The sequence below is a fragment of the Phoenix dactylifera genome, chromosome 15, assembly GCF_051530095.1.
Source record: "Phoenix dactylifera cultivar Ajwa chromosome 15, Ajwa_hap1_PhDact_Kaust_v1.1, whole genome shotgun sequence".
NCBI lineage: Eukaryota > Viridiplantae > Streptophyta > Magnoliopsida > Arecales > Arecaceae > Phoenix > Phoenix dactylifera.
In genome coordinates this window covers 18,439,817-18,465,321 of record NC_143204.1, presented here as the reverse complement: position 1 = coordinate 18,465,321, position 25,505 = coordinate 18,439,817, and the positions used below count along the sequence as shown (strand labels likewise).

General features: G+C 35.0%; 1 protein-coding gene across 7 annotated transcripts; it reads right to left on the bottom strand.

The window, feature by feature from the left end:
- Positions 1 to 1,336: 1,336 nt before the first annotated feature.
- On the bottom strand, positions 1,337 to 25,501 carry LOC103712526 (YbaK/aminoacyl-tRNA synthetase-associated domain-containing protein). Of its 7 annotated transcripts, none has more exons than XM_088711850.2 (13): positions 25,287 to 25,488; positions 22,430 to 22,489; positions 22,294 to 22,347; positions 22,112 to 22,172; positions 21,869 to 21,945; positions 18,422 to 18,471; positions 13,700 to 13,782; positions 8,528 to 8,598; positions 8,306 to 8,447; positions 3,481 to 3,623; positions 3,286 to 3,357; positions 2,812 to 2,854; positions 1,337 to 1,561 (listed from the first exon to the last, which is right to left on the bottom strand). In XM_088711850.2, the coding sequence occupies exons 1-13, from the start codon at positions 25,323 to 25,325 to the stop codon at positions 1,458 to 1,460; spliced, it is 999 nt and encodes a 332-aa protein (XP_088567976.1). In that variant the 5' UTR covers positions 25,326 to 25,488; the 3' UTR covers positions 1,337 to 1,457. The 7 variants fall into 7 exon arrangements, with proteins under 7 accessions (XP_088567976.1, XP_088567975.1, XP_088567977.1 ...); XM_088711849.2 differs by having other exon boundaries at positions 3,286 to 3,384; positions 25,287 to 25,477; XM_088711851.2 differs by having other exon boundaries at positions 3,286 to 3,384; positions 3,481 to 3,584; positions 25,287 to 25,477.
- Between the last annotated feature and the right edge of the window lie 4 nt (positions 25,502 to 25,505).

Below are 25,505 nucleotides of genomic sequence, written 5' to 3'. Positions count from 1 at the left end.
TTAAGTTGCTCCTTTCGATGTTTGCCCGGTTATTCTTGGAAGCTCATATCTTTGAGATCGAGACACAGTCTTTTACCGACATCTAAAGAAGTATCGATTCATAAAGGATGGAAAGAAGTTTATAATCAATGCCTCCAAAACACTAGAAAACAGACCTTACAATTGCTGCCTAAGTGAAGCAACTTGTTAATGCCTACAACAAGTTCATGATGATAGTATGAAAATTTGATATTACTAACGAGAAACTAAGCTTTCGTTCTTTGGTTCCATTGACTGATATACCGAGATCAAGATTGAGGAGTCGCGATAGTCGCCATCAACGAGAAAGGACAGCAAGGAGCGTCCCTACCACAAAGTACAAATATAGGAGCAAAGCAAGTGGTTTACTGAGACTCAAGAGTAAAGAAAAATCAGGCCAGAAACCATCTCCAAGCAAAGCTAGATGGTTCAACCGCAAGATAGGGAAGCGAGAGTTTCCCCACCTTCAATTCGGATTTAGTAGAAGCTAAATCTCCTAAACAGAAAGAGCCCTAATCCAAAGGATCCTCAGACTCGATGTGACCGCTACGAGTAAGGTTGGACAGAGTGCAGGAACGAGATCCACCACATCAAGAAGCCGAATCGCAACTAAACTTTCAGAGGCCATGGCTTGGACATAAGTGCCCAATTGAGTGATCTTTTTTAAAAAAATTAAGTATCTTTTCGAAATCTACAATTAGAATATTGAATTGAAATAAAATTTCTCTGTTAAACTCCGAAATGGGCTGATCAAATTAAAAGTTTTCATTTCATATAAGACTTTGACCAGACATAGCTCTCGATCCGAAAAGAATCAGACAGAGCGACAAAAAACAGAGTTGATATCGAAACAAGATGTACCTAATTAAGAATTTTAGCTTTTTTTATTAGAAATGTTTGTTTTAGAAAAAAGTATCCTACTAAGATTAGAAAGAACAATCCAACCCAAATTTTTGTTAGAACGGATCTTACATTATAAATAAAGTTATGTACCTTGATTTTAAGGATTAATGAAAGAAAAGAAGACTTTAAGCCCCACTTTCGTAATTCCTACTACTTTTTTAAAAAAAAATTCAAGTTGAGCAAGTTGAAAAAAAAATTTCTTCTCTCCAATCGGATCTCATAGATATAACCTTACTTTCATAAAAAAGAAAAAAACTTATTTTATTCTCATTTCTGATCTAGTAGCTTAATCGTCTGGAGCAATTAGTGAAAAGAAATTTTCAACCACTAATACTCAACCACCAAACTTCATGAGCAACGTTGTGCACCTATAATGCAAGCATACAAATGCATCCATACTGTGAATGGAATCGAGTAGACATGAAGATAAGGAATGGATATTTGACACAAAAATTTTAATCCCACAATCATCATAGAAGTAAAAACATATGTTCGAAATATACATCATGTTCAGTCCTTTTTGTTTCTTCTACCTATCATGCAACTAGTTTCGGAATGATTGGTTTTGAATACCAGACTGAAGCATGGATTGGAAACCTGCATGGAACCCCTGTGTATATGCTGCATTCTTCATACTCATCTGCAATAATATTGCAGTCGGTTAGTTGTGAGCTATTGAAAGTAAAGGGAAAATACGGTGTTCATAGTTGCACTTTTCATAGTTTATATATGGTGGTTACCATATGAGGCTCGCCCTCAGTTACATACTCAACAAGGTTGACTCTATAAATTGAGATCACAGATTATGTAGTTCAATACTGGATGTTCTCGGTGTTTTCCTTTCCTGCTCGTTTCATGCAAGTATCATCCACCACTCCAGTCACAACATCCTATGAACTACTTTAACTTCTCGAATTAAATTATTATCACCAAATGATTGGAAAATAATTTTTAAAAATACTGACATCACATACAGCATCTCATGATTCCTTCATGAAATAGCCAAGAATTATTAAAGTAATAATACTATTTGTTGATGTACTTGCCTTTTTCCCATGTTTGCAGGTTCATGTACGACCTAGCATAAACTATTTTTATCTTAGAATCTATATTTTAAATTCTGACATCACTTTTGGCTAATGTTTATATTTTTCCTGAATATTAAACTTCCTCTCCCAAACAAATTTCCAAATAGCAGATTTATATATGGACAATTGCTTTTCCCTCTATGCTGACACTAATACCCCAGTTTAGATCCTTTCAAGAACTAGAGTCCAATATAATCTCCTACCATCGTCCATGGATCAATAAATAGTAGGCGATTGAACAAGGCAGGTAAATATGATGAGACCTGCTTGCAATTATGTCTCACTCTTTTCAAGCACTTGCTGTTGATTGATGCACAGCAGGTGATTGAATTAGACTTTACAGTTCATTTTACAAGCTGGAAAGTATCCTAATCCCAAATACAATACCCTTTATTCCAATGTACTTGAAAGAAAGAGAGTTTTACTGTAACTTAACTAGGCATTGTATGTGTTAGTATTTCACCATGTTATTTTCTGGTTCACTTACCGCTTAATCAAATGACAAATATACCCTTATCTTTATGCAAGTATACATGAAAACACACGAGTAAAGGAGAGGGATATTCGTGTCCTTAGGTACCATGTATAAAATTTGCTCTTTCCACCCTTTTTGTATCATAGCTCTCCAAATATTATAAATTATGTCCATGAAGATCACTTTACTGTTCCCAAGGTATAATTTCACAGATTAGAGGCTAAAGTCAATTGTCTTCTACATATATCAAAACACATGCAAGGCAGCTCAGTGCATGAGGCTTCCGTCACTGTAGAGTTTGAGAGGGTCAGATGTACACAGCCTTACCTCCATTTGCGGAGAAGCTTTTTCCGAATTTTGAACTCGCGACCTTCAGGTCACAAAAAAGCAACTTTACCATTGCACCAAGGCTCACAATGGAGCAAAAAGAAACTCAAGTAGTTCGGATACTTCTAAATCATAAAGTAAATGATTTGCTCTGTTTTAAAAAAAAATGTTCATTTGGTGATCTCATAATGCATGCATACTAAGTTTCAGAAACATTAGGAATCTAGGTTTTGGGCATTCATGACAATGTATCTGATGGTGAACAGTCTGGGCTATCTATATTATGTCTCATCAATTAATGACTATAGGGCATAACTGAGTTGGTTATATCTCGTGAACATTAGTCATTAGATGTGTGTTCGTGTGTATGTCTATAAATATATGTTTGTGTGTATGCCTGCATGTATCAACAAGAAATGGCCACCGTCACCATATGTCAAAACAGAAAGTACAAATCCAACATATCATACTTACAGTCATGTTCTCCAAATCAGACACAACCCGCTTTCTGATTCCATCCAATACTGAACGTCCACGAAGTTCCATCTGTTGAACATTTGAATTCTTAGACACCTAAAAATTTAGTCAACCAAGGAAACATCAAATTCCAATAGAAAGAAAAGATGGTAAGATGGTAAAGAAAGTGATGTGCATGGTAACTTCAATTACCTCTGATAAAAAGGCTGTGGATATTTTATCTATAATTTCATTTACAAATTTTCCCACATCAGAAGCTTCAGCCAATGCGTCTACTCTGTTTTGAGTCTTCTCCACTGCATTTTTCGGAAGATCCGGCCGACTATTAGCTTGTCCTTAACATGGGAAAGAAAAGCATGTTTCAATGGATGTGTGCATTAAGCAGTATTGGAGAAGACATCAGAATAAATACGAATATTAGCAAACAAACATTTAATAGACAAAATAAAGTACATGTTCAATGGGTGCTAAAGCAGTGGTAGTGACTTTCTATAAAATATGCTCTGCTAGGAAGCCTGATTGATCTGACTGGTGTTTCTTCTGAGAGTTTTGAGTTTACAAAAAATATGTTGTGCTGTGCTGCTTATATTTTTCTTATAAGTTTAGGCACAGGTATTATTGATTTTTCCTTAGATTTTAAATCCTGCTTAAGGACCCCTTGGGAAATATGAAATGCTCATTAAAAGTTCAAGTACTCGCATGGGCTTGCTTAAAATCTTGAACCAAAAAGTTTTGGGAAAGGGATGCAAGCTGTCTGTCCGCATAAATCCAATGGTCATCGCTAATTGCTTCAGGAACAAATTGACAACATGGGGTATATTTTAGCCCTTCTATTTCAGATCCTGTAAAAAGTAAATCTTTTTTCTACCCATGACAAGAAAATCCCAGAGCCAGCAGGCAACCCATTTCCCCTCCAGCCCTCCGTATTTGGCCTCTAATTCATGCCTCACATATGAACATAAAAATTAGGTAAATAGAACAGCTGTACCCACTCTGCTTAAATTAGCATTGTACCTTTACTTTTATTCAATGTTTTAATATATGGCTGTGGTATATGGATGGCATGGACCGCATAATGCATAAGGTCACATATGCAAGCACATATACGATTACTAATTTAAATATTTAAACAAAATCAGATACATTCTATAATAATGGCAATAATTTTATAAGTCATAGCAATATTAATAATGCTAATATCTAGCAAAGAGTTATTAGTACTTGATTCTTATTAGTGATAATTATAGCACAATTACCGCATCTATATTGTTAATATACATGTACCTAGCTCCCTTAAAACCTACATCCAACCCAACTATTAGCTTGAACCCACCTTACTCGCATGGGCTTACATGAGAGTGGTCATATATGTGGTCGCACAATGCTAAAAGAGCTGCATATGCGGTCACAAAATGATAACTAGGCTGCAAGTCTACCAATTTTTTTTTGGATGAGGTCTTGGGTTGTTACCAATAGTATCAAAGCAGATCCAACCCAAAGCCCATGTGAACTAGAAGATACTGCAATATTGGTTGTTTTGCAATTAACCACAAGTTGTTTGTAGTGCTTGTCATTGAATTTGATTGGATTTGGACCTTAAGCCCAGCAAGGACACCAAGGCCTAAAAAATGGAGGGATATGAGGACCAATGAGTGTATGTTTAGTCCTACATTGGTTCTATACTAGGTGAATTTATGGCACTTATATAGGGCTGAGGAACCCAAACAATACCTTCTAGCTAGCCTTTTTGGGTGAAGACCTGATCATTACATAAGTAAATCATCTTTTCAGCCCATATATGGCCCAACTGCATGTAGTAGCTGCCTATAGGGTATACAGTGCAGACAATGGAACATATATGCATATGCAGATACATATGTGGCCTTATAGACTACATTTTAAAACAGCGCTTTTATTGCAAAGGGAATTGCATTTTTCCAAGTTAATGTGGGACATAAAAGCATCAAGAAAAAGTGCATCACACGGCTAACAATGACGCATTTGATGCCCAATCAAATGACAAGGATACTCTCATTTCTTTCAAGTGCATGTGAATATAGTAAGCATTCAGATGATACAAGAGGTGCTTGAAAACCTTTCTCATCTGTCCTATTTGTATTACAAATTGTACTAACATATGTCCAAATGAGTCTAGTGGATAGAGCTTGGAAAGAGGAAAGATTAGTCAAATAGTAGTTTGACTGTATGAGAGCAATTAAGCAACTAGACTTTTCTTTAAACATTTACAGTGACATTTCATCAAAACGTAATTTCTTATGAAAAAAAGTTTTACATACTAAAAGATAATGGCAATTTTCTGGTGAAAATATAAATAAAACCCAGACTCAACTAGTTCCTTTCTATATCTGTATGGGACATAAACATTTACGCATGTGTGATAGTGCATCTATATTTATGTGTACGGCATGTGTGCACTTATGTATGCACACAACAAAAATTAAAAGCTCCAATAAGTAGTGATACTCAAATATGCGAAGAAAAATGTAGGGGGAGAGAAAAACCAAAAGTCACACGAATTGAAGTCATGAAAGTGGATTTGAAAAAATTGCACTCGTCATGATTTTAGCACCGATTCTTAGAAGTAAGGCTTCAAGTTGACAACCAATTGTAAAATCTAATCGATCCTTTAACGGAGACCTCTCAACTTAGTTGTGCCCTGTGGTGGACGATGTTATAAAGGAAAAGGTTAGCATGATGACAAAATGTAAATCCTTTCTTATGGAAAAAAGCTTTATTCAGGGTGTTTGATATTGTGAGAATGCTGTTCAAGACTTTTGTGTCTTTAAACAAATATCTCATACATTCCTCTCTAACTTGGAAATTTTGGAATTCCTCAATGATTTCTAAGAAAATGATGTTTTGCTGCAGAGCAACAGGAATCACTAACAATATAGCATCTACTTTTTTACTTGGATTAAACATTTGCAGTTCCAATGTATGAAGGATTTTACAATTTGTAAGAACATAAGTAATTGTTGTGAGAATAAAGCTAAATTCAGCATTTGTCTGCGATTTCGCAAAGCACATCCAAACAGACAAATTGATCAATTAAAAACCATATAAAAATGCCATTAACAAGATCTGGGTGTATGTTAAAAATACCATCTAAATTAGAAGCTATAACTAAATCCAGCTTTATTTTAGGATAGAAAAAAAATAATGCTTTACATTCCAGCAGGTATCTTGAAGCATACCTAGACTGAGTTTTGCTGGGCTGCTTTTTTCAGGCGGGGGGTGGGGGCAGGAGGGAGGGGGTGCTGATAACAATAAGCTAAATAAGAATAATTCTAAAAATAGCTGATTGTGCTGGTAGCCTATTTGGCAATCTTAGTCTTTGGCTTATTGGTATTTAGCTTATTTAGAATTATTATTTTTAGAATTGGTTAAAGAGAAGGTAAGAAAGAGATCTAAAAATAACAAAGACTGCCAAATAAGCTAAATAATCAAGGACAATATGAATTCTAAATAATCATCCAAGTGTATGATTTTGCATACCACCAGATCTTAGTTATTTTTAAGTTAGAAATTTAGAATTCATATTGCTCTTTAGAATTCATACACTTGGATGCAAAATCATTTTGTTTATCAGCAAGGTACTTCAAACAAAATGGTCTACTTCGGAGTGCCTTCGAATTAAACATCAGTTGCCTAAATGCTGTACATTTTGTTTATCAGCAAGATATTTTAAACATTGTTATAAGACATGCATCTCACTTCTTAGCAGCTTGTGTTGTGATTGTTCAACATTTCATCATTGATAAATTTCTTTTTCACATTAGCTTGTTTTACATTTAAACATCGTTTGTAAAGAAATATTGTTGTTTTTCTTAGCTTGACGTATCATACTGTACTAAAATAGGCTCTCAAATAAGTTTGTAAACTTAAAAAACTTTTTGTCTAGATTTTTAACTCAATTCTAATTTCTCACTTATTTTAATCTATGATAAGCAATTTTATTCTAATATTTTAGATACTCTGACACACCAACATCAAATGTCTGCGAATAAGCTGGTATACTGCACATGCACAATGTTGTACCATAGCCGCTTGCATATGCCAGCCACTTCTTAGATACTTGAACATATATCAATTAGACAATCTCTTTTAATTTTTCATAAATCTTATTATTAATACTCTTTCTAACAAAATTTACCAACTAAAAGAAGGCTTTCTCTCTGCAATCAATACCTAAACACAACAATTAGAAATATGGTGTCATATCATGCATAAAGAATCTCAGTGGAGATAATATGAGAGATGGTCATTGCAACAACTTCACCATAGATGATGTATTAAAATTTGAAATGGTGATTTGAAATATCAAGATTCATTAAGGAGCACCCAAAGGCCTGTAAGCACAATAATATCTCAAAAAACTAAAGTTAAGTCCAGAGTTGATATTCGAGTTAAATTCATATAACTGATTATGATCATATGCTACCAGCACAATCAGGCAATCAGCTATTAAATCATAATGTCATTTCTCCTATCTCTTTATATGCCAGCATGTTAGATTGAACATTGTTTATTAAATATTGTTATAGCCCTTGTAACAATTATGAATTGTTAAAACGATTACATCTGGTCATTTCTTTTAGAAAATTAGTTGATTAGGGTAAAACCTACAAACAATAAATTCTGGTATTGGCATGTCTAGATTCAGATTATGACCATATTGATAATTAATGTCGGAAACTCAAAGCACAAGCCAATAACTTTAAGAGTTTCAATGCTTAAATCAAGTATTGAAAAGATTGTGATTCTTGTACAAGTACATTAGTAATTTGGCTGAAGGTTTCCATTCACCAGAATTACCACATATTCCTAAACCACTGACTATTTATCAAGCAATATTATAGTGATTAAATAAAGCAAAAAAAAATACTATGGAAAGGGAGTGATAAATAATGAAGAAAGTTGCACCAAACAGTATTATCATACATGCACTATATATTGCATATGTATTGTAAAAGCATGAACATTGACAAAGGTTAACCTGCACAATCTGTTGATTTCTCCTTGGACACATCATTTTGAGCAGGAACTGCCTTAATTGTGTCTCCTGTCAAAGTAGGAACCCCAGATGGAACAAGCGATGCAAGATCAGGTGGATTGTCCTTTCCTACCAATGGAGAAGCCTACTAAAAAGTAACCAACATCACTCAAACCCTCCAAAGGAGATTGATGTCAACTTGTCAATTCACTAAAATTAAATCACCTCCAAGTCCACATAAGTTGGCTGTCTTCCAATTGAAGTCAGAAACTTGTTGAGGTCGCTTGCACTGAGAGCTGATGAAAACATATCTCAGGCATGATGGATATAATAGAATGAAAGAGTTGAAGAAAAAAAGAAGCTCGCTAAAGTTTACTTAGTGCATATATGCATAAGTTGCTAATTTGTGCACCCATACAAAGCTGCTGATCTTTTATCTCAGATAAACCCACCAAATCCCCTTAGGCCACGTTTGATTTGTTGGAATGAGAACGGGAAATGAGTATAAGTTTCCTATTCGAGGTTTTCATTTAGTCAAGATCTCGGTTTGTGTCGATATCAAACCCCACAAATATGTCATATAATTGATCTTGGTCACTATCTCAGCAAATATTTTTCAATCACTATTTTAGTGGCCTACATAGATGTTTTAGTTTTTATTAATATAATTCATAATTTAATATATTTGCTAATTCTGGATTTACTATATCGAATGAGATTCCAAAATCTCAACCAAGATATCAGCAATTATAGAATGTTCCCATATTTTCCTACTTTCCAGTTTCACATGAGATTATCCAAGATCTCTGTTCATCTTAGACTTGAATCACCCGCCAAGTCAATTGATATCTCAACTTTTAAAACCTTGTTCCTATTCTAGCCCATTCCCATGTTTGGTAACTCATTTAACCACATAAATACTAATTCTAGTGAGTATCAAACTCCCATAAACTAGGATAAAAAACACGCCCTGCCGCGCAGGAGAGCGGAAAGCTTAGATATCATTTTCCCTTGTTTGTTAATGTGCCCAAGGAATAAGAAAAACAAGTTTCATACATTATAAATTATTTATAATTTGAAATATATTAAAATAATATATACAATTTATTTTATAAAGTAACATAATATTATATGTCATAATTATTAATTGATTATAATATTAAATTATGCTATATTATATAATTCTATGAACTACATAAATTACAATCATAGTATAATACTATGTACTTTTATATTATAACATATTATACATAATGATAGATATTTAATAGATTCACTATAATATTTTAAAGACTAGAATACAATATGTTAATCCAATATTATACATGCATACAATATAACCATCCTATGATTAATAGCAATAATATTCTTGCGATGATATATTTATAAAAAAGAATTACATTATATTATTATCACAATATTGTAACGTAATATATTATATTATTATATATTGTAATGTAATACTATAATGTAATATGTAATGTAATACTATAATGTAATTTTGTAGTGTAATATTGTAATGCATATTATATTATTTAGCATATGTTAATAAAATTATATTTTATCTTATTACATCTACATGGATATTGTATCATACTAATACATTAAATAAGGACTATAATTAAAAATATATAATTAATTACTTTAATTATAAATTTTATAAAATTATAAAACTATATTATACATGTTTTGGAAGAGTATATATTAGAATATAATAGTAAAAATACAATATCTTATAATAGTAACTTATTATATTTATAAAAAAAGAAATATATTATATAAGTATGATGGTGTTTGAGTGTAATATGTTATTAATTACCTATTGCATTCTATATCATATAAGAATATAATTATAATACATTATATATTATTATGTAAACATAAATATCATATAATACTAATATATTAAATGCTGATGTTCACCATAATAATTTTCATTCATACAATGAATAGTTACATTAACTATATAGATTTAAAAGTAATAGTGACAATTTGTGATATTCTTTTAATATGTAGAGTAGATATTATAAAACAAAAGATACCTTAATAATAATTCTAGTACACCATTGTATTTTAATATTATAACATGCATCATAATATAATTTCATATTATTGACATTCATAATTATATCATGTCATATCACACTATAACATCATATATTGTACTGTATCATATTTTTATAATGATTACATGATATCTTACTGCAAACCAGAATATGCTACTGCATAATTATTTTCACAAGGTTTGCTTCATTTACTTGGATTTACCTGGACTTATCCAAACAGAGGATTCGCAAGCAGTCATTTCTGATGATTCCTATTATATCAATTGGTGACAAGCGAATGTGGCCTCAAGGTAATACTTGGCCTTCCTGAGCAAATGGACATGATCAAAGTTTGTTTGACATTGTATAATGATAAAATCTAAGACAATGCCATAACAACCAACCTAGGAGTCCAAGGTATCATATTTTTGTCATTTAATGAGATTCTTACTCTATTGAGTTAAGAGAACTTCTACCCCTTGTTTAAAATATTATATTCAAGGGTTTCTCTCTGCCTTGAAGAGCTTCTTTGACCTGCTATCAAACACAAAAAATAAAAAAGAAGACCTTCATTGGTCTGATCCTCCAATTCAAACTCTCTTCATGGAGGGCAGCAATAATACTTTATCGGAGATCAGGTTCATTTCTACTTGATGAGGAAGATTGCTCAGCTCGGCTTATGGTGACCAGGCCAGGCATGCCATTTTCTTGGAAATCTCTCACCAAGAGTCTGCCAGCATCCAAATGAGAGGAATATGTCCACCAGATCGTCACTTAATGATTGACTGGGCCAATCGTGTATCTTTTCTCTTCTCTATTTCTGTTTAAAACTTTTTATTTTCCCTATTTAGTTCTCTTTTAGTTGTTCTGTTCTACTCATGCCTTGTACTTCATTTCTTTGTCTCACGAAATGAATTGATCAGTTTACCCCCATCTTTCTCTTTATATATACATATACATACATACATATATATATATATATATAAACACAAGATTGAGGAGGTCAAAAAGTGGCAACTCCATCCATACTTGCTTCTCATCTCTCACTGCCCTCATCATCTCCCACTTTCATTGTCATCACCATCATCAACAACCTCATTATCACCATCATCATCTGTCCCATCACTATTTCTTCCTCTACCTCACCTACTACCTCTCAATATGGAAACCCACATATGTTTTACTGAGTATCTACTTCATTATCGGCTACTGCCTCTCATCTCCCACCTTCATCGTCATCACCATCATCATCAATCTCATTATCACGATCATAATCTGTCTCATCACTATTTCCTTTTCTACTTCACCCACTACCTCTCAATATGGGAACCCAAGTATGTTTTACTGATTATCTATGTCCCTATCGTAACCCATCCTTCACTTACTCCTCATTAAGATGGTCCAATCCTAGCAAGTCGTAAGACCAATTTCACGTCCACTTTTATTCATCTCCACACCTGCTTCAGTGTCTGCTTCGAGCACCACTTTGATCATGCATCCCTCCTTGCTGTCTTGTTTGTCCATATCTTCACCCTTACCTACCAATGAAACATCCAATCCACATTGCAACTCACCGAACCTTCCCAAGGTGGAAGATATCCCCTGGCATCATTGATATAAAGAAAAAACCTATTTCACAGCATGAAATTCAAATGTCATCATCTATGGTGGATATCTCACAACAAAAGTGGCTTTGACACAAATATCATCAAACATTACAAGATAATATTTTAAAAAAAACAAAATCTACATGTATTGTTGACTTCCATGCTTGTGATCCAATTCCACTTCATTCACAGTTTTTGTTTACTCAAATTATGGAAGCCTTTTTGACTCGAATTCATCTTTTTAATTTGAGCAGAGGCAGGAGAATCATCCAGCATAGGTGTTTTTGCATGTATACATCAAAATATTGGTTACCTATACCACACAATGAAATTATCAGAGCATTTATGTAAGTTTTGGCTTCATGACTAGCTAGCAAGTCTAAGAGAGCTAATCAAGCAAAACTTCAGGCTACAGTTCATTTCAGGATGTCTATTGCAATGTCAGCACATCTCTCTTGCCTCTCCAATGTCCCTATGGCATGATATCATGGATGGGGCCCTCAAGTCCAACATCACCACCATTGCTACTGTACCACTCCTATGATTGAGAAACTGATCTTTCTCTCATGAATTATTTGTAAGATCTTCTACCCAAAATGGTTTATCTCCGACTTCAAGTATGCCATCTAGCCATGAAGCCCTTCGACATCCAAGCTCTCCATAAGCTTTGCCAAATGATGATAGCTGTGTAGCAACTTAAGAATATGCTGAAATCCAACACAGGAGCGACCAATATTTTTCCTTCTTCTTTCTTTGGTAGAAGAGCAACAGAGGTTGTATAGGATCTAGGTGCCAGCAAGTGTAATTTTGCCCAAAAATGAACCACTAGCCATTATTGTAATATTTTGTGGATGCTAGAGAGAAGTAAATAAAAGGGGAGAAATAAAATCTTCAGATCAAAACAAACGGTTGATTTGCTAACAAGAAAAAGTATGGAAATTTTCAAATAATAAAAAAATAAAAGTGTTTTTATAAATCGTTCCCCTGATTATCTATTACCTTTGGTAGAATGAAGGAAGAAAAGGCCAGACAGGATATTAATGATCAGAAAAAAAAAAATTGTTTTGCAAGGTAAAGAATGGACAAATAATAATCCATACTCTTAAAAAACCAATATGCTGAAGAACTGAAACCTATATGTTGAACAAAATGTATTCAAGGTAAAAATATTCCATAAACAAATGCAACAACCATTTGAGCTATAATCATGAGAGTGGGCAACGTGAATTTGGGCAAGTGCAAGGCAAACTATGTTTGGTGGATGATGCTCCAAAGATAAATAGTGCCTCATACAAGGTGCCTTCCTACAATAACAAAAACAGACTTTTGGCAACTAAAAAATTGCACTATTTCTAAGAATTACAAATGCCTGGAGTGCAAAGACTTTCTTTGGCAATATAATGGCTAAGAACTAAAATATATTTATGATAAAAATATATCTTTTACCATGTCAAAGGCATAGTTTGATTAATGAGACAAGATGTTCCTTTGATGTCTCATCTTGTATATCCAAGTAAGAATTTTGGGGGAGAATATATTTTGGTATTTGATAATCAACATTGTCTATTGCCAGTGATTCTGAACAAAATAATACATGCACAAATCATGCAGCCAAACTTGATATGCAATATGAACCTTTTCTGTTACGAAAAAAAAAAATCAACCTCGAAGACAAGGTACCAACCTTTTCGGTAGATAACTTCATAGTTATACAACAAGCAACAAAAGAAAAGAGCCTCACTTACAAATAGTTGTCTCGTTTGTGAGAGGGTGAAAATAGCAGCACTTTTGAGCCTTGAAACCTTGATCCAACAACAATGAAACAGCACTTCATGAAAAGAACAGGAACAATTGTGTAAGAACATTCACCAACCAGTTTTAAAGAAATGCATGTTTGTAGCATAAAAAGATGTAAAATGTACAACATCAAGAACATGTTCATACTGGTACAGAGTCGAGGACATCTTCATCCAGTAAAAACTTGATTCTCAGAATTCGCAGCAATAGGTATTATAGAACAAAACATTAGAAGCTTATTGCTAACAAACAATATAAACAAGAGATGTCATTCATCTGTACTTGATTTGCTTTTAATTCCTTGTTTTTTGGTACTTTTTCAAATAGTATTTTACAATCCAGATTTTTTTTTGACAATTCATCTTCCTCCAAACTTTTCACTCAAATATGAGCCCCTAATTCTAATGCAGCAATCCCAGTACTTTCATCTGTAACCTATTCAGTATGATCTAAAGTTGTGATGATTAGCAGCACTCCATAAGCACATTCTCATGGGCACACCAATAATTTTAAAAATGTCATTGTTTTTCACCCAATTCTGCAATATGCAAGATTAGAGATACAGCAGTGTAGTCTATGTCTAGTCAAACATATTATATAGGGATGCCACATAAAAGTGTACAGGTTCTGCAACTTCAATATGAATGTTATTTTAGGGTCCACAAGAGGCATAAAATCATAAATGTCAGACTTCCAATGAGCATGAACCTGGAGGGATTCCTAAATTGGGCAATCAGCTACAACCACTTCTAATATGGAGATAGCTTCAGAAGGCTAATCAAAGAATCAGATGCAGTGAGATCTATAGTTGGGTTGAGATGAGAGAGCGTTTTCAAAGCCAGTTCTTGCCAACTGAATGCATGCAACAAGTGTATGTCAGATTCCAGCAGCTTAAGCAGAGGAAAAATCAAGATGGCCTACAGAGCATTTCTACAACCTGGCCACCCATGGTGGCATCAAAAAGGTAGAGGCATTCATTCAACACAACATTGGGCAGGACTCCAAATGGAGATTCTGGATAGACTGGTGCAAAAAACAAGTTTTCAGATTCGACATACAATACATTGCTCTGCAGATCAAAGACAAGTTATGCAGAGGGCTAATCAACCACAAACCAATTACCAGAAAAGCAATTTGAGACAGCTGCAACTGCTCCAAAGGTGCCTCCAATGGCTTCTAAAGATCAAACAAAAGACTCCCACTTTGGGGCCCCAAACATGGTCAAACCACAAATATGTCTCGTGTTTAAGACATATGTTCTTTCTGCTGAAGAATGATCCGAGAAGCATGAATCCGAAGGAAAAGAAATCTTAGAGATGACACTTGGGAAGATTTAGTAGGCAAACATTGTATCTACATCAGGTGATGCATGTACAAAAGCAAATATCAAGCTTAGATTGACAAAGGATAAGGATAATCAGAACCCCCATACGACTTGCCAAGATAAGTTACACTATTGAAGGACTTGGACTGAACGACACAATCCATATCATAATTATTCAATCCCTCATCCAGCTGCTAGGAGCGTCAAAGGATCTTATTAAAGCATCAAAGCCATTTGAAAATCCAAATCATTTATGTATTGAGTCTATACTTGTTTAGCATTTTACTAGTGTCTTGGCTTTTAACTTAGACTCAAGTTACTTGGTCCACAATTTCCTTGGGGTCTTTAATTTATTGGTCAATTGGTTCTTAAGCTAGTATAGGCATACATATATACATACATATAGACACATATATGTGTGTATAATAAAGCTCAGAAGATAGACTTTAGCTGTATTGCGATACGAGTTCTAGAATTAAGAATGAAATTGTTCTCTCCCTTGACTCCCTATCACTCTCTCTCCAGTGCCTTCTATTCCCCTCTCCCTCTTATCTATCAATTCCTTTATTTCCTCTTTTTTTCCCCCATCTTATCTCTCTTTATGTTTGATTGCTTAAATTATATTTCAAGTGAAGAACAAACATTCTACTTTAACCCTATATCCAAACAACACTATCCCCTAAAAACCTCAGGGTAGACCTAGAAATCTTGCCTCTTTCTTTTAATCCACCAAATTGTTTTGCTTCTATCCTGTTTTCTAACATTGGACAGCAAGCATCCAACAAATCAAAACCCTATTCCTAACCCATTAGGTTGACCAACGCATAAGAAAGTCATCCCCAAGTTATCCCACATCATATATGGTGTAATTATTACAGCAAAAGATGGAGAATGTGACATCTTCAAAGCTCGTGGAAAAGCTAAACATGAAGATGCAGCTAAAAAGGAGAGGAAAAGAAAAAGGAAAAAAAACCTGCATCAGCTACGATGGCTAAACAACTACAAAAGGGATGTTGTGAAGCAGCAGTATTAGATGCAAGGTTCGCCGTACCGATTGTACCGACATACCGGTGGGCGTTGGTACCAGTACAGTACTAAACCGAACCGATATTGTACCGACGAAGACCAAAAGAAAAAAAAACCCGCGCGGACACACCCGCACATAAATGCCACTCTGTGGCATTGAATATCCTGCACGGGCTGGGAACAGCGCGTGGGTGTGGTTTCCAACTCACGGGTGTGGTTCCCTGTGCAGGGAACCGCACGAGTGCAGGGCCCCGCGCCCGCGCGGGGCGCCCGCGCTTTGGCTGGTGCGAACCGGCCTGGTTCGCACTGACTTGGCTCCGTACGTGTACCGATGTGAACCAACTCGGACCGATGCATACCCGTACCGGTGTATTGTAAGTTGTAAGTGTTATTTTTGAAGATGTCTGCTGTGGACTACAGAACAACATCATGTAGGACCTCATATAACACTTACAATAGAAAGGTTGAGCATATAACACTTACAACTTCATCTTCAAAAATAAGACCATGAAACTGCAAACAATGCCTCCAAAGATTCTTCCACAAGCACAAAGAAATCTGATCTAGCTCAGCTAATGATGCAGTGCAACAGAGAAGGATCTTTGGGACCACCAAGCGGATGGCAACCAGTTCGGCCATGTCAGCCAAGCAAACGAGCTGAACAGCAAGCTGACATGGAGCAAGCAAATTCATATGGCTCTCTATTCAACAACGATCTACCAAATAATACTTCAGTCTAAAGACTGTTGTTCAGACCCTTATCATCCCATACCAATCATATCATACCGTGCTAGTAAGGTATGGTACCATACCAAGGTTCAGTTCAGTTTGTTAGCTGAACCAGTCCGAACTGGGCAGAACCACCCCATATCACCCGGGTTCGGGCGCTACTATTGCTAGGAGTGGAAGAAAAAAAAGCGTTGAAAGCCTGTCTCGGTACGGGATGCCTACTAGACCATACTTGATCGTACTATTCCATACCAGTAATATACTGGTGTGGTTCCTTGTACCAGTTTTGCAAATCGTGCTTCAGTCAATCAACACCTGGACAACAAGGGATTGACTAGGTATTACTTGCCCCAAGTTATCTTAGCTTGAGTATCATCTAGTTACAAATTATTTCAGATTTGTTTAGGTTTCAGTTGTGATATGATATCTCCCTATTTGATTAGTTACTTTCTTATTCTGAATCCTGGTTCAATTAGAACTCTTAAAGAAAGTTGAGTCCCTTGACTAAGAAGTTGTTTGAGTCCTATGAGAGCTCTAGATCAGAAAAGGAAGGCCAAGGAAGTCTATGCTATAAAGCTATTGTTCACACAAGTTATAGGCAGGGTTTTGGATGTTTTTTTCTCATTTACATATACATACATACAAATAAATATGCTATATATACATACATATGTAGACATATACTATATATATGTATATATATAAACATACATATAGTGCATATGTACATACAGATATACACACATATATGAGAAAAAAGGATGCATGCACTTCTTCTTATCTCACACTTTTGCCCTTTCCTATTTCTCAAACACTAGGCCCTCCCTCCTTTCCTACTTCTTACTATTTTCTATCATGCAATTTAATTACTGTTGTTTTCAGCGGAAATCAAACTTGAAAAAAAAACAGATCCAATCTTATCTCTGCAAATAAACCATACACAGAAATCTTATTCTCTTTCCAAGAGCTGCATCAATAATTCTAAAATATTTAGAATTTCAAAAGTCAAACAATAGTACAAACATAGAATGAAAAGCAATCTCTTAAATAATTGATCATACCTGACTACAGGTTATTTCCAAAAATTACCTAAGATTTTCATATAATGCAAAAGAAAGGCTCCAAGACCAAGTTACTAAAAGAAAACGTGAAGGAAAAATCCAAAAAATGCAAAAGTATCCTAAAATGGTCGGGTGCGTAAAATATGGTGCTGGTACATAGTGTATCATACCAATTCAGTACAGTAGTTAGTGCAAAGCATAACAGCAGGCACCAATTTCTTTTAATTTTTAAAGGTATCGGTACCAAGGGTGTCCCTGGTACCAGTCCTTCACCAATCTAGTTCAATATGAATACAGATCACTTCTTAAATTCTTGGTAAAATTCAAATCCCGTGTGGGATAACCATGGTGAAAAGTATGACAAGAAAACAGAAAGAAATAGTGGGAGCATCTAATATGAAGTGAAATGTGCATTACCAAAAACTTAGGCACACTAGATTTTGCAGCATTAACAGCTTTAAAAGTGCCAAAAGTGAACACTTCTATTTCAAAGCAAGATAAAGAAGATGATAATTAAGCAAAAGATATACCTTGCAGAATCATTAATTAATGCAAATGGAGTAACACATCCCATTGGCACCTGGCAAAAACATAGAACTTATCACTGTATGTACATAAGCATTTGTGAATATAGGTATACATGCATGTACATATGTGCATGAGTGTATTTATATATATGTGTGTGAATATTTGCTTCATATCACTTAAATGAATAGCACAGATCAGAACAATTTTATTTTAAAGATAGAAAAATATAATTTAAGAAAACATAATATTGTCTAAGCCCATATCTTTTCACAATATTATAGGAGAATTTACTGGTGTATTCAGGAAGATGTACCATAATATTGATGAAAAGGAAATAAAATAAATATTAAATTAAACTTATGGAGAAAAAGTTTAGAGAACAATGGCTTTAAAAATCAGTAAAACAAAGAAAAAGCATATGGAATGTAAAGTTAGTGAGAATGTGAATGGAGATATGATCCCGAATAAGATTGTTGGACAAAAGATACCACAAAGTGATTGATTTCGTTATTTAGGACCTATTGTACAAAATAATGGGAAGATAGATGAAAATATATTTAAGATAATTAGAGTTTGTTGGATAAAGTGCAGGGAGGTATCTGGAATATTATGGGATAGGCATATGTTTTGAAGACTTAAGGAAAAATTTTATAGAACAACAATAAGTTTGCAATATTGTATGGCAGAGTGCTGGAGCTAGACAATAAAATAGGTACCCAAAAAAAAGTTAAATGTAGCAAAAAAATGAGTATGTTAAGATGAACATGTGGTAAAGCTAGAAATAATAGATTGATGAATGGACATAGTAAAAGAGCTATAGCAGTTGCGCAAATTAAGGAAAAAGTGATGGGAAATCGATTGTCACAATACAGAGACATGTACAATGAAAAATGAGGAGACTTCAATAAGGAGGGATACTTTAGTTATGTTAAAAGTTAAGAGGCGAAGACCTAAGATAACATGGATGGAGATTTTAAGGAAAGATATGGATAACATTCAAATAACATCAAAGATGGCCTGATCCATAAAGCCAATCCCGTATAGTTAGGAAAAAGCAGGAAGGTTGTGGTTGTGGTTATAATATTGCTTCAAGTTTGCCAAGGAATTATGAATAAGATTGCATGTTAGCCAAGAATTACAAGAATACAACTTAAGTAGTAAAGCAAAACTGAAACCAATCTACAGTTGAAAACATAATAAATCAATAACAAGATTATGTGTCAAGATTACAGGGCAACAGCAATTTTCTCAATTACTACATTAAAGGGTATAAGTATGCATTATAACTCAAAGTCCTTTCGTCTTTACTATAATTCTAACCAACTTTCTGATAAAAAACAACCTTTGCAAAGAAAAACATATAGATGACATTATGACAATAATTTAACAAAATAAGAAATGCGAAACAAGCAGCTAAATAGAATAGTCTCTTTGGCCTAAGGAACTAAATGCAAAATCTCAATTTTCTCGAGGAGCAATAACCCTTTAATGATATAGGAAGCAAGTAAATTATTCCACATGCTCCAGATGAAAAGCTTTTATTTCAGAAAAAAAAAAATCTGTGCCTATACTTTCAGACCGCCTACCAAACCACATGTTGCAACATGGCTTTCCATAAATTTGGATGCAAATAAAAATGACGGCACACTCAAGTAATAACATTCTTATGAAAAACAAACTGACTTAGAGAAGCGGCAGACTCCCCAGCATGGAGTAATCTTTCTCTTAGACAGAGAAATTACAATATCTAAACTAACATTTTGCTTTCATTGTGATATTCTTATACTTTTAAAAAAATATTGAACAGCATCCCTTCTTTCACAGTCTCATGACCACAACCAACTTTTCTAGTAGAGGAATTGATATAATAGAATATATGCCAAGATCCAATCCACGGAACGAGGACTCTCTCATTGCACTTCTCAAGTGCAATAGATCTTCAAATTCGAGACCAAAAAAGAATTATATTCTATGATGAATGCTTAGGAAAAGCTTCTTTGGATGTGCCCAAGATCTTTGGAATTCATTTATTTCTCTCAAAGGTCGCTTGCTTTGGCTTTGGCACATTTCATGTAACTGGTTTATATGGTCTTGCAATATGGGTGTCCACTCCTTACAGACCAACTTGAAAAATACAATCTACAAATCCAGAATGGGATGCAAAAGGTATTGATCCTTTTGTTCCGAAACGAATAGCCAATTCTCCCAAAGAATTTATGCCTTAAAACAATCCTTTAAGATCAACATCTTACAAAATTTTATTGTACCTTGTTAGAGTTAACACTTTTGACAACCTATCAACATAGCTTTCTCCCATGTGCAAACCCACCATCAAGCCAACCTTCTTCCTTTAACAGCAGCTGACCCCACCTAAAAAGTAGAGTATATCTAGGACTACATTATAGGAAACAAAGAAAATAAAGATTATGAATCATATTTTCTCCGACAGCCTAAAGAAATGAAAATAAGAAAGAAATGAAGACTATTTGATCAGCTACCATAATCTTTATTCTCTTCATGAGGGAAAAAATGACTCCTCAGCAACTTTGGGCCTAGATTACCTTTGATTTTGTCCCCTTTGTTGCCCAAATATAGTACACATGAAGATAACTACACACCCACATACTCCATTGCAACTAGTTGTGCCAAATAAAACCTTAAAATCGCAATTTGCCACCTATTTCAGTTAAATAGAGCAGTAAGTTAGTTTGACCACATATAAAGACCTATTTAGTAGTCATCTCTACAGTCACAATTATTGAAGACCCTTTAACAACTTTTTTCCTTAATTTCCTATTATTGGAACAAAGTCAATGGTTGGTCGTTTCTCACTCGGCTAATCCACCGCCTATTTCACTAGTGTCGGCACTATTAGAGGTGTCAACCAAACTCTAGACTTCCACACCCACAAGACAATACACTTATAACCAGAATCAACTCTTCTACTGCATGTCCTACAGCCATCATTCTAAACACCTTTAATTAAACAACTTGATCTTATAATAAAAGCCAGCCAACCTTATCTAATTTTATTATGGTTGATTCATATATCCTTTTGCCTTTCACCAGCACATCTCCATAAGCAATCTTGTTAAATATCACTACCAAAATATCCATCAAGGTCTTCTTATGTCTTCACTCATATTTCCTAACCCTTCAGCACAAATTCAATCCACATTTATCAATGTTTCATCTAGTTCTTGTAGGTCCTCCCCTCCTCTTTTCCAACCAAAAACATCATTAGCAAAAGGGATGATCTCCTTAACCTCTTAGCTCAACTCTTGGGCATTTACAACATCAGTTGTTTCAAGTTACCAAGGTGGAAGGTAAAACTTGTCTTAAAATCAACAGCTATTATAATAGGCTATAACTATGATTAAACTCAAATGCTGCAAAAAGTCAATTGTAACAGGAATCTTATACAAGAAGTCAGTGCTAGGAATACAAACCTGAAGTATTTCTTGCAAAGCTTCTTCAGGAGCCATTCGCAAACCTCCTTTTCCCAAACCAAGCCGTTGGGACAAAACTATTTTTATAAAGCATAATCCAATACCGCAGAAACCCAAGAAAACAGGATATCCAGATACGTGAGTTACGAAGAACTCTTTCAAGGGAAAAGAATGAAGCCAGCCATTTTATGATGCTATTAATAATGGAGAGCTTAGAGCAATAAAAAGAAAAAATAAATGCACCTTTCATGTCAATATTTGTTCCTGCGAGAGCTGAAACAACATAAAACCTATTCTTCTTGTCCTGCAAGTGACAAGCTTCAAGATCAGTTAAAGAAGACAAACTGGTAGGCGCACTTTGTAAATATCTTCAACATATTTATAGGGGGGGGGGAATGAAATCTCAACTAGTTTCTGGAATTTACCTTTAACAGCAAATTTTTACTTAATGCACCTCCCAAATGAGCAACGTGCTTTGCCTAACAGAAATCCAGAAGTTGTTCAAACCATGCCTATAATTGTCTAACAAAACAAAAAGGAAGCAATTTTTTATTTACCAACCTGTGCTTCAACTGTCAATACAGCAGGATGATCATAGCAAATGAAATCGATCTGGAGTTCCTACATGCAGAAAGCAATGAAGTCATAAGTTAGTGAACAGATTAGTGAAAGTTAGCAAAGCCATAGGCATTCTCTGAGGATGTCTAGTTGCTGGAGGGACAAATAAATCTACATTTCTCACATATCTCTTTCTACTCACTTCTTTCATATATCCAACCCTAGCTCTTTCCAATTGCCAAGAGGCAATATCAAACGTCTTGATCAATAACATAAAAAGAAGGCATAATGAATGACCCACCAAAGACTGTTAAGTTTGCAGGATAGTATCATGAATCAACAAAAAAAGAACCTGCTGATAAACAAAAATTTATCTCCTTGTCTGCATATTGGTCAATATGCATTGTTCTTCACAAGAGACAGCATCAACTCATATGGTCCAATAGTATATCAGGGAATATCTTTAGGAGGGAACATGATAAAATATTTGTGCATGTACATATAATTACCTACTTGAACAGACACACATATAGACTTAAGTGCCACTCAGCATGACAAGGCATGAGATAATATGTACTGTGCATACCAGCATGAAACACGGCCATTGTACCAGCTGTGTGACAGTACTTGGCATGCTCTAATGCCAATGCATAACAAGCACTGACAGGCTTGACACAGGGCATGGCACATTCTGTATTGGCGTCAAGCCAACACACCACCTGTGCAGAAAACTTCAATCCTTGGTGTGTGCACACAAAACATGCAAATATACGCACATATAGCTAGCATCCTTATGTCCATATGACGTGATACAATCAGAAGAATGAATTTGACGTTGGATAAAGGCTCATGACAGGCCACATTCGGACTTCTCTTATAGTACATGACAGGCTGAAAGGTTTAAAATCAGTGCTTGCCATAGTTGATCCAAAAAATAACTTTGTTGGGACATATTAAGTATCCAGTGGATTTTAACTGCAACAATATGAAGAGGGTAAATAGGAATCACTGGCAAATCAAAAGATTTAGCTTCTGATACACCTTATCTTTCAATCAGAGTTCTGTGAACTTCAGTATAAGTGGCCAAGCCATCTATCCTATAAAGATGGACAGAAGGATATCCAATTGAAACAAATTTTGGCAAATGAAATCCAATTCGACTGCACAATTTATCTATGCCGCTTTTTCTCCTTTCCATTTTCCATGCATTATTTCCCTTCATTTTCTCTAAGTTAAATCATCAGTGTCAGAGCTTCATCCAGATATGGGCAAGTTGTCTACCACATCCAGCATTAACAACCATTCAAACCTTTCATTCAATATCAACCCAAACAGATCAAAAACCCAACTAAAAACCTAAAAAATGAAGAATTTCAGTCTCCTCCTGTTCCTTTTACTGTCATTTACCTGATCCGGCATCTTAACTGCTTATCCATCTTATTACCCTATTTGTCGCCACACTGGTTACTTCAAAAAATTCATGATATAATTTTAGTTTCTGTTTTCTTCCTCCAAGTCCAAATCAAGCACCATGGCAAGCACCAATTAAGTCTTAACAAAATCGAACAAAAAATGAAAGTACTAAAAGAAAATAGATGATCTTTTGAATTTAATGCATTGTCAAGTTGTTCAATTTATAGCTAACAAGTGGGTCACTGTTTTCCCTTCAAATGTCCAGTGACTGTCACAAATTCATAGATGTTGCAAGGAACAAAAGAATTTCAATGTGTATGACTATGTCTTGTGATGAGATGCCTTGTTCCTCCCAGTTTTATTCATGTATCCAAGATTATTGAAGATTCACAAAGAAGAATATTTTGACAGCAAGGATCATAAGGAGTGTCCTAAAATTGCAGTAAGCAGTCCACATCATGTCCACCTTACAAGAAAAAAGGGATCAATAGCATCAAAACACAATCAAGGCATAGACATGAGGAGAAAAGTAAGAAACTCTGTACAATCAGGCTATGGGCATGAGGAGGGAACTTTGTGAATTCATGAATAATGGTGGTAATCTGGCGAACTTTGTCTCAACAGAATTAGTTGAAAAGCTCTCGATCTTATAAGAGAACAATCAGACTAGCACCACAACTATAACAGCTAAATTGACAAACAAATATACAAGTTGGAGATAATGCAAGATCAAGCTGTCTACTTGCCTTTTAGGAAATACAATGCAAGAGTTTATGCGTGGAAAGAGAAGGGCATGACAGGAACTAATATGGACGGAATTTCTAAGTAAAGCTTTAGAAAAGTGCGACATAAAACCAGAAGTTGTTCTTGAATCAGCATTCGTAAACCAACACCAAATAGTCAGAACAAGAACTGATGGTGATAATTATCACAGCCAGTAATTTTCTCATAAATTAACAACATCCTTCAAGGCATCCTATTGATCCATACTCCTGCAAGCCAACAAAATTTTGCTACCAAAAAATTTAAAGATTTTACAAAAAATTATATGAAAAAAGGGCTTCATCATACATGTTGCTCGGTCCAGTTCATTTTTCTTCTCGGGGTTTTTGGAAACGAAAACAGAAAACAAAAGCAATGCAAAACGGACCCTAAATTAAGAACAGGTTATAGTCTTCCGTTTTTTGTTTTAGCATCTAACTGAATGGCCATCGTAGATTTAGAAAAGCGCACTTATCAATTCTACGCAAAACAGACTCAAAAATAAAAACTAACAGAAATTTAAGCAAAGGAGAGAGGAAGAGAATAACAGAAGACAAGGTCTGCGGATTGAAGCCAAATAAAATCTTTAGCGGATTGAAGCCAAATAAAATCGAATCTGCAGGATAAATTATGTTGTGGGTGTGGAAAGAGAAGAATATGGATGGAAGGGGAGAAGAAATAATACTCGTAGGCGAGCAAGCAGCTGGTCTTTTGTGTATCCCATCTCGCCGCGGAGCTGCTAAGCCGGCGCAGGGGCAGCAGAAGGGTTGAAGGATGTGGCGATGCGTTTCAGGCCGCCTCGGTCGGCGGAGTGGGAAGGATTTTGTTAGGGTGTGTTGCCTGGAGACCGCCGTCAAATCCCCAAGCAATCTCGTTAGGGTGGCTATTTTGGACCCAACCAATT